The following is a 9,852-nucleotide window of genomic DNA, read 5'->3' on the forward strand; positions in this document are numbered from 1 at the left end:
CTAAGAAATGTTATTACATAGTTAACTATAACTGAGAAGTGTGCATACACATATTAAGGCTACCTGCATTATTTAGAATGAACAATTTACAGGGACTGAATGTGACAAAGTGTAACACTGTGAACTTAATTCCACTTCCAAAACAGTTCCAGCTCAAGAGATTACTTTATAGCAGGCCTAGTACTACTGCCTGCTTCAGGTAAGATTTTTTGAGTGGGAAGTAACACTGAAGATTACAAAGCAAAGCTCACCATAGTCATACTAGTCCTTAAAACAGCTATTTCACCTTCCATAGACCTTTTCAGGTTTTGTAAGAACTCATACTTGGTACCTTTGTGCAGCAGGCGAGTTGCAAAGATGACACCATACACACACTGAAACAATACAAATGTAACTTCAATGTTGCTTTTTTTCTTCTTAAGGTGTATCAATACTGCAGAAGTATGGAAGTCTTCCAAGTCAGTTTGTGGGTTTTAAGCAGTGCATTTTCAGAAGCCAGACAGCTTGAAGAGACAAAAAAAAGCTACCACACCTAGTAAAGCAGCAGCAAATAGTTAACCTAACACTATTAACTAAGACACACAAACACACAGGTAAATTAGTAGACACAAAGAACCTACGATAGGAAGTTAAAGCAAGAGGATGCAGCAAAAAGATCCAATGAAATGGTAAGTGGGAGTTTGCTTTTTGATCAACTAAGTACATAACATCCCTCATCTTCATTAAGAGTTCCAGGTCCTAAACACAACCCATTTTCATTGTCTTGCTAAAAAAACAAAACCCAAACAAAACAATACCACCACCAAAATCCACAGAACTCCAACCTGCATGAAGTTAAGTGATTCCTTTACAACAGTACTGCAAAAATAGTTACCAGTTAACTTTTTGCTACCATGAGTAAATATTCAAGTAGGCATTACGTACACAAACATGCAAGTTAAAAGGAGTAAATGAAATGCTCCACTTTATTAAGAAACCAAAAATACAAAACTGAAGATTCCAAGGCTTCATGTACTCAACCACTACTGAAAAATGGTATTTTCAACTCAGTTTTGTTTACTAGTGTACTAATATTGATCAAGATTCGTCTCTACAAGGTAGTGTTAGAAGTTGACATGTTCCACCATTTGTGCTGTAACAAGCTAGTTTCAAATTAAGAACTTGGTGCAGTTACAGTAAAGTCTAGGTATTTATATAAATGTGGTTTTAGTAAATATGCTGTTTGTAGCCAAGAGCTTTTTGGCTCAAACTACATCTGTTTCTTAGTTAGTGAATTTTAAGATGCTTAGAAAGAGTTTCTTCTTTAATAAGCTATAGCTCTACTAAATGATGTTCCATGCAAAGATACAGCTCTTATGTCACCTAGAAGACCCAGATGACATTTGTTTCTGGCTACTAAAAACAGAGCTCTGTGAAAGCATATTCTAGAACATATTAGAAGTTAAAGATCCAAAAGACTGTATCTAATGGTAGCATACATAATCGGAACTACACTTTTCCCTCCAAACACCCTGCAGACCACACACATTCCCATTTACACAGGAATGTTGATCCAGTCATGCTTACCAGTCAATTGTTCACTGTTTTAGTTCTACCTGCAGGTAGTTCAGCTTTCCTCAGGTGCTTTATCTGATTGAGGAAATCAAGGGAAGGTTAACTGTTAGCTCTGATTTAGCAAGAGAAGTGTAACATGAGAAGCAGGAGGGAAAAGAACAGAGAATGAAAATTGTAGCAGACAAAGTATTATCAACTGAACAACAGAGACACTTTGAAGAGTTTTCCTAACAATTCATGAAAAGTTCACTTGCTTAGAGATACTTGAAATACAACTTTATTATCTAAACAAAAAAGAATGGGAATGACAAAAACAAGATTTACCACTTAACACTCTGATGTGACTGCAGCAGTCTTACATTTGAAACTCAAAAGGGGAAGTAATTGCAGTCCAAAAAACAGCTAAATATGCAGGTCCAAAATATGAAGTGTTTTGTTTTAGTTTTTTTCTTTTTTTTTTAAACTGCCACATTCACTCCGAAGCCCATTCATCTCTTTCAGCATCCCAAAGATTAAGCACATGTTCTGCTCAGCTAGATAATAAAGTGGCAAACACGCTGCACCACTGACATCACAGGACAGTTGCCTATAAAACTAGACTTCTGACGCTGGGCTCCAGCTTCATCCTTCACAGGTCGTCATCTTCATCTGGCAGTGCAGTGGTTTGAGCAATCTGTAACAAAGAAGCTACACTTAAGAACTGTTTTTTAGTTTCTTGCCCCAGGAGTTTGAATACATTAACAGGGCACAAAGGCAATCACCTGACCTTCTTCACTTACCTGTAAGTCTTGCTCATACTGTGCTGCCAGTGCTGGGTCCATAACAACTTCAGGTGGTGCAAGAGCAGGCATGGCAACAAACTCCAAGTTAGGATCTCCAATTAGCTTTCTAGCAAGCCAGAGGAAAGGCTTCTCAAAGTTGTAGTTACTCTTAGCGGAAATGTCGTAATACTGCAAAAAAGCGTGTATTATACTTCATTAAAAAAAATAATGCATCTCTAACTGATAATTAGGGCATACTGATATTAACATGCATATCATCAGCTCTACTTTTACATCAGTGCTTTCTGACCACAACTGCTCTTTATGCTTTCAGAAACAGCTATGCTGTAAGTGTCTAGAAGCGTACCATTTCAGGCACATAGGTGGAAACAGATAACCGAAAAGGTACCCAATCTGATCAAAGGTGGAACTTTAAGGAAACAACATGCATCTATCTTTTCCTGCGACTTTAGTTTCACTTGTGTCATCTGAGGAGATTCTGAGCAGTGAAAGCAGATGTACACAAGCTTTTTAACAGCTTATCACAGCTTCTGCTCAAAACCAGTGATGACCATTGTTACTTGTCCATTCCCTGATGTTTGGCCAACAGGATACAAAGTTGGCTATTACAACCTGGAGTGACAAAGGCAGTAGACACCATTACTGCACAGAATCCAACCTAACAAATTTGATTCCTACAAATTCATGCCAACATACCTGGAGATTCTTCTTCCTGTGGAAGACAATGGACTTGGCCTTGACTTTTCTGTCCTTAATATCCACTTTGTTGCCACACAACACTATAGGGATGTTTTCACATACTCGTACCAGATCTCTGTGCCAATTAGGTACATTCTTGTAAGTAACTCTTGATGTTACATCAAACATTATGATGGCACACTGAGCTGCAAGAAAATAGTCACAAGTTACCTCAGGAGAGTAAGCACTTGCTTATTAAACACAAGAAAGAAGATGTACATACAGAAATCATTTACATTTAGGGTTAAACAACTGCATTTACTTCTCCCCCTCAGCTTCACAGTTCTGGGAGCCGGTGATTCTGTTAACAAGTTCAAGGCCTAAGTCCACAGCACTCGACCCATCATCACAACACCTTACATCTTTAGTGCCTCATCTTAAAGACCAGCTGTTTTTACCAGTGCAACTGCTCCACTGAGTCACACAGTGTTGTATGCTATGAGACTATACAAGGATTACAAAAGTCAACTTTGATTTAACATATTTGACAGAACTTAGTTAACACCTATTTAACTAATCTCTGGATTCCTACTGAAGGTTTTGGGTAGGTTGAGAACTCATAGCCCACATCTCAGGACACCCTTGTCCAGAACAGCTCTTCGAAGAACATGGGGGCTTGACTCAATACTGATACTTCTAAAGGAAAAGCAACAATATCTAACTCTAATAATACCTTGCAAAATTTTGAAGAGATGCAGGTGACTGACGTACACACAGAAGAGAACCTGACCAAGCAGAAATAAGGGACATATTCTTTAGAAAGGTAACTAGACTCTGGCATACAAATGTGTAACTTCATCACTGTATCCAAAAATCTGTCTGTGCATTTCAAGTCTCTGCCTCAGCCGAGTAGACTAATACAGACATAAATCCGTGCTAAATGATCTTTTAACAACTGAGTTTCATCAGCAATACCCTGTAATTTAAGGTGCACCGCTATTCTTCATTAATATCAAAGCCTGCAATAGCACACCGAAATGCAATCTTAGGTTGTTCCTACACCGAGACAAGTTGCCCGACAAAGGAAATCATTGTACCTACATGAAGAATTTGAAAACCCAGAAACCAGTTCACCACTGCAAGCCACGCTAAAGTTTTCAGAGTGGCCAAAAGGAACAGAATGAAGGACTGAACTGCAAGAGATTCCAAATATTCCCAACATACACACACTTCTTACCTTGGATGTAATAGCCATCGCGCAGGCCACCAAATTTCTCCTGTCCAGCTGTGTCCCATACGTTAAATTTAATAGGACCTCTGTTAGTATGGAACACCAGAGGATGAACTTCAACACCCAGCGTTGCTATAGTAAAAGGAAAAACCAACACACTTGGTAAATCATGAACTGCACTTTAAATTTTATATTAGATCTCAAGTTTCTTCAGACATACCTACATACTTCTTTTCAAATTCACCAGTCAAATGACGTTTTACAAATGTTGTTTTACCAGTGCCACCATCACCAACCAGGACAAGCTGTTGACAGATGAAAGCAAGAAAGTCAGAGCAGTACACTTCTAGAGACATTTACTGGTTATTTTAGTGCACATACTAATTATTCCTACAAAGACCTTTGTTCTACAAGATGCTGTAAACAAAAGACTGGGTTCTCCATAAAGTAACCCACTGTACCAGGACCCAATTTGTTAAGCCTGTTGTGCTATAACTGTAGTCGGCTTGTCTAGCTCCTGTAGCTGAAAACTACAATGCACTACAAATACAGTTCTACTACGCTACAAGTCAGTGAATGAAGAATATTTGGGATTTTTAACCTGAAGGTGACCATATTTAGACAGGAACTCATGTAAGCCCTTAAAGTGAAGAAACCCACCATAACCTTACAATTAAAAAAGCCTGCACTACTAACAATTTGAATACTCTAGCTAAGTATTGTACAAGATGCAATTAACAGCCTCTGAAGAAGCAATCTGAAAGACCTCTGTTAAAAAAAAAAAAAAAAAGAAAAAACAATCAACCCTTCCTGTCCAAATAAATGAAAACATTAGGAAGTTCTGTTCTGAAACATTTTCACTTATCTTCCCTAGAAAAAATAATATATATATATAAAACCCAACAGAAGAGAGTCAATTTTTAAATCAGTTTAAGTACATTTTGCTGTCAGCTTCACTTCTGAAATTTAAGTCACTTTTTCAGCAAAGCACCACTAAAACTTTTTAAACTACAAGTTACATACTCTGCTACCATAAACTAAGCACACCACTAAGCAAATGCCATCAGTTCAAAACCAAACCTACCATCCACGTTGGCACTTCATAGTCGTTCGTCCTACTTTTTTACTGAAAGAAAAAAAAAAAAATAGAAAAAAAACAACCCACAGCAAACCACTCCCTTACCTTAAACTGCACTTGGGGCTCTCCTTGGGCGGCCATGCTGGGTCTGCAGGGGAAATGGCAGCATGTGAGCTCACAACGGGCGAGCCGATCTCAGGCCCCGCCGGAAGGGGACGGGCGCCGTTTCCCGTTCCCAGCTCGCCCGGAAAGGCGCGTGCTCCGCGCGCCAGGCGGCTAGGACGGGCCCGCGCCGCCCCCCACACCCGACCGCACGAGGCGCCCGTGGTGCCGGGGCCATTCATGAGGCAGGAAGCGGCGCCGCGTCTCCCCGCATGTGGCGGGAACGCGCGATAATGGCGGCGGCACCTCCCCGCCCACCCCGGCGCCTCGTAACGGTAGGCGGCTGCCGCATCGCCTCGGTGTCGGGCTCGAGAAAGGAGACACCGATCCGCGGCCTCCGAAGGACACCTCCGCGAGGGCCGAGCCCAGCCTCGCTCTGCAGAAAGTCCTCCCCAGCCCGCCCAGAATCCCTATCCCAGCCAGCACAAGAATCTATTCAATGACTGGGAGCGCCCAGAGCGAGTCCTCGGGGGGGTCCAGAGAGAAGCGGTCCTCTGACCGGGCCCCAGCCCCGCCAACGGGCCTAAACACTCTCCCAGCCCGCCATGAGCCACCATGACTGAGCAGCGCGCGCCTCCTCCCCTCCCCCCCCCCAGGCTCGGGTGGCTGGAGGCCCCGCTCTGTTCCTCCGCTCCAATCTCGCCAGCCCTTTTTCCCGGGACTAAGCACAGTACCGCTCCTACCCTTCCACCTCTCCATTTCCAAGGGCTGAGAGGAGAAAAGCCGCCACAACAGTCAGCTACCACAGCTGCAGCGGTCACTCAGGCCCACCTCACTACAACCCAACCCATCCTCTAGTACTGCTCCTGGCGGTAACTAACGGTGACCGCCATTACCATCATTCAAGGATTTTAAAACGGCCACACCCGCTCCTACAAGGATGAGGGGGACGCCCCAGCCCCGTTACCTTTCCCGAGGCGTCTCTCCGCGCCGCTCCGCTCAGTGCCGAGGCGCTAGGAAGATGGCGGAAGCGAGGTTCAAATACCCAGACAGCGACGCCGCGCGGCCACAGAGAAGAGGAGGAGCCGGCGTCACGTGGTAAGAGGCGGGCGGGAGGCGGCTGGTAGTCCTCAGCAGCCCTGAGAGAGCGGGGTCTGACGGTTCTGGGGCCGGGCTCAGTGTTTCGCTGGTGGCGGCGGCGGATCGGTCGGACACCCCTTCGCGGGGTCAGAGCCCCGGCGAGACTCGGTCTGTCCGACAGCGGGGAGCAGCTTCTCTGTGGTACGGCAGGAAGGACGCGCGCGCACAGCTACCCCCTGAGGGGCTTCCCGCCACGAGCAGCACCTTCCGCTGTAGTGGCCGAGCTTCGCTGGTGAGGGGTGAGGCAGTCTCGGAACCGAGCTGAGCTCAAGGAGCCCGGCATCCTCCCTGCTCCGGCATTAAAATCGCATCAAGAAGCGTTTCAGTCACTTGATGGCACTCATTCTGCAGACAAAGTTTGAAAATTGCATGGAGTTACTTAAAAAACTTCCACACCGCCTCAGGTGTGGCTTAATAAAGCCTTTAAAAGCAGCAGGTGAATTTAATTGAAGAGCATTCAAGTGGAAACAGCTGTGTTCAAAATGGTTTCTCTCAAATGTGCCTCATGACCATGATTGTCAGCAATTCACGCAAACCCAGCTGCACCCACTGGAGAGTACATTGACGAAAATAAACGTTATTTTGTAATCCCTAGAATTAGAGTAGTTCTCTAAGGTCTCAACCCCAAACTTCAGTGGAATCAAGCTGTTCAAAAACTGACTTTCAAAGACCACTGGTGTTTTACATTGGCTGCAAGTACGAAAGTTCATGGATATACACTGACTTTTAAGGTTTGGGTTTGTTTTTTTCATTTTAGTCCCGTATACTTAAACCAACTTTTATGCAGTTTGCATAACGTTTGTTGCGCACCCTATAATCTAGAATAAATAAGTGATAAGATATATGCATATCTTATATTTTATATACATATATATATGTATATATCTGGATTGAACTAACAATCTTTCACAGCACATTATAAATGCAAACACAAATTCCTTCTTGCTTACTTTCTACAGGCATAGATGCAACGTGTACAGAAAGCTTCACAAGAGTGGCTGTACTGTGCTGTAATTTTTGTTTATTTGACACTGCAATGCCAATCCAAACGTTGCATAAGATTTTGTTTGTTTAAAGAATCACTGGCTTGTTGGATTTGCCTTCACTTTTTTTGGATGGGTTGGGTCTGTGGGCTCTCCAGCATTTTTGCTGATCGCCTCTAGGTGTCAGGAAGGATATTTTTCAGAACGCACAACTCAAGTGTTTCTCAGCACAATGCTATCTTTATAAAATCCTCATGAATTCCACCTCTCTTCTTGACAAATAGGCACATTTTTTTATAAATAGGAGCCCATAAACCCACATTAGCCGAGTTTGGCAGCTGTTAATATACACAATTCCAGGGGGAAAAAACAAAATCAATTTGTAACTGTGTGTAGAATACTCTGTATACTTAAGAAACTTCTCAATATTGTTCAAATGTATTAGTAACCTACTTTTTTTTTCTCTGCAAATGAAATTGTTATAATATTTAATACTTTACTTTGAAATAATTAAAATAGGTTTCTAATTTTAAAGGCCCCTAACATGCCATTTGAGCTCCTGGCAAATATTTATTCTGTTATCAGTGGAATCCAGTTTTTATTATCTGTTTCAGCATCATCTATATGTAGGTGTTCTGTTCAGAGGATGCGCAAAGCATCTGCTCCAGATAACCCCATTCAGCTAAGGCAACAAAATGCTTCTAGGCATTCATCAGCAGTGTAAGATTACTATCTAAAGGATTAGAGTCACTAACGTATCAGCATAATAATTACTTTTAAAAGATCTTTTACATTTCCTGTATCTTGACTCAGGTCAACTGTGAACAAATTTAGAAACTCACTGACCAGATAAATGCACAAGGTAAAAGGCAGCCCCTACTATGTGTCTGAAGACACAAATGAGGAATGTTACAAAAGGTAGCATTGGAGATAAATGGGGTATGTGACTAGAACTGCTATCAGTAGGAAGTAAACCATTTTGTAAACTGTAAATGAAGGCAATGATATATGCAGGCAAGCAATGAGAAAAAACACAATTGTACTTCCCAGTTATAGCAGCGATGCGGAAATGTCTCTGGAATATGAGCTCAGGCAGGAACAGAGATCTGCATGCTGGTGTTCAAGGCGACACAGGAAATGACACTGAAAGGTTTGAAGAGGAAATTAGTCACTCTCAGCACAGATTGGTAAAATGGACCATACAGTAGCAAAATTCAATTAAGAGAAGAATTTGAAGGACAAGCTTTATTCATTTTTCACCAAGTAAACCACATCTGACTAGGTTTTGCTAAGACTACATTCTCAGAAGATAAGCATATACTAGGTCAATGATGAAGGGCAGATGTAGACCTTAACTGTTTCAGAAAACAAAAATTCAGCCATTTACTGTAATTAAACTGGTTTACATTGCTAATTCAGGATCTTTAAATTCCCGATCCAGAATAAACTTCTTCAACTACACGACGAAAATTATGCATTGATTATACTCAGCATCCAAAAGTAAGTTTTAGCATTTACAGTTGCTGAACATGTAGTTTAGAAGATAAAGTCTGCACATATAGAACTGAGACACTGATAGAGGCAATCGACTGTATCCTGAAATAATACTTTTTAGATAGCACCTGAGAACACAATACCACTGAGGATTTTCTGCCTTCCACAGTAAGTGCATGCTGTATTTCCTAGAAGCTCCCAGGCTTTGAACACATACCTGGTTTTGTACAGATTTGGGCAAAGTTTGGCAAAGTTTTGGTGTTTTACTAGAGCCCTAATTACCACCACAAGGAAATGTGTCAGCATGTTTTAACTGAAGAATTAAAGTCAGCAGGTTGTCTTCCTCTTTGTGGAATGGAAGCATATAGCCTTGTTTTCATTTCCAGTCATTATATTTATCACTCCTAGCTGTTCTGTGGGTGAACAGCAGGCTGCAGGCTATAACTTCATATTCTTAGATGGTGCCTGTGGCAAGCAGAAGCATCAGCAAAGGGAGGATGCAGCCTGTGCATTTTTCAGACTAAACATAAATAGCACCCAGTCCGATTGCAGCCGAGCCACATCATGGCCCAGGGAAGAGCTAAATAAAACTAAACTCCAAAATAACATCACAACTCGTCCTCTCATGATGCCCCAACGCAGCCGCCATACCCCTGCTCCCTCACGGCTCCCGCCAGTTACCTCAGCCAGCGCCCCGCCCAAGCCACCGGCTCGCTGACGTCAGCAGCGCGAGGCGGGCTCCCGACGAGACGGTTGCCGCCCCCGCCCGCCCCTTTCCCCGCATGCGCGGCCTGGGGTTGCGGCTGCGTG

At 42.7% G+C, this 9,852-nt stretch overlaps 1 protein-coding gene and 1 long non-coding RNA gene across 2 annotated transcripts; both read right to left on the reverse strand.

Annotated features, from left to right (window-relative positions):
* Window positions 1–947: 947 nt before the first annotated feature.
* On the reverse strand, window positions 948–6,568 carry RAN (RAN, member RAS oncogene family). Its single transcript, XM_061355373.1, has 7 exons — window positions 6,393–6,568; window positions 5,429–5,471; window positions 4,466–4,550; window positions 4,252–4,377; window positions 3,033–3,220; window positions 2,334–2,504; window positions 948–2,227 (listed from the first exon to the last, which is right to left on the reverse strand). The coding sequence occupies exons 2-7, from the start codon at window positions 5,462–5,464 to the stop codon at window positions 2,183–2,185; spliced, it is 651 nt and encodes a 216-aa protein (XP_061211357.1). The 5' UTR covers window positions 5,465–5,471; window positions 6,393–6,568; the 3' UTR covers window positions 948–2,182.
* A 115-nt stretch (window positions 6,569–6,683) lies between these two features.
* On the reverse strand, window positions 6,684–9,838 carry LOC133213245 (uncharacterized). Its single transcript, XR_009725740.1, has 3 exons — window positions 9,724–9,838; window positions 8,592–8,691; window positions 6,684–6,849 (listed from the first exon to the last, which is right to left on the reverse strand). It is a non-coding gene; the product is annotated as an uncharacterized LOC133213245 (long non-coding RNA).
* Between the last annotated feature and the right edge of the window lie 14 nt (window positions 9,839–9,852).

This window comes from Neopsephotus bourkii, unplaced genomic scaffold, assembly GCF_033783945.1.
Source record: "Neopsephotus bourkii isolate Nb327-2 ecotype Australia unplaced genomic scaffold, CSIRO-AGI_Nbou_v1 NB_795, whole genome shotgun sequence".
NCBI classification, from domain to species: Eukaryota; Metazoa; Chordata; class Aves; order Psittaciformes; family Psittacidae; genus Neopsephotus; species Neopsephotus bourkii.

Excerpts from the sequence above, each read along its gene's own strand:
- RAN (XM_061355373.1), bottom strand. The coding sequence starts at position 5,464 with ATGGCCGCCCAAGGAGAGCCCCAAGTGCAGTTTAAG. Across the intron at positions 2,505-3,032 it reads ACAGGAAGAAGAATCTCCAG|TATTACGACATTTCCGCTAA; the intron begins GTATGTTGGCAT and ends GCTTTTTTGCAG. Across the intron at positions 2,228-2,333 it reads AGTATGAGCAAGACTTACAG|ATTGCTCAAACCACTGCACT; the intron begins GTAAGTGAAGAA and ends TCTTTGTTACAG.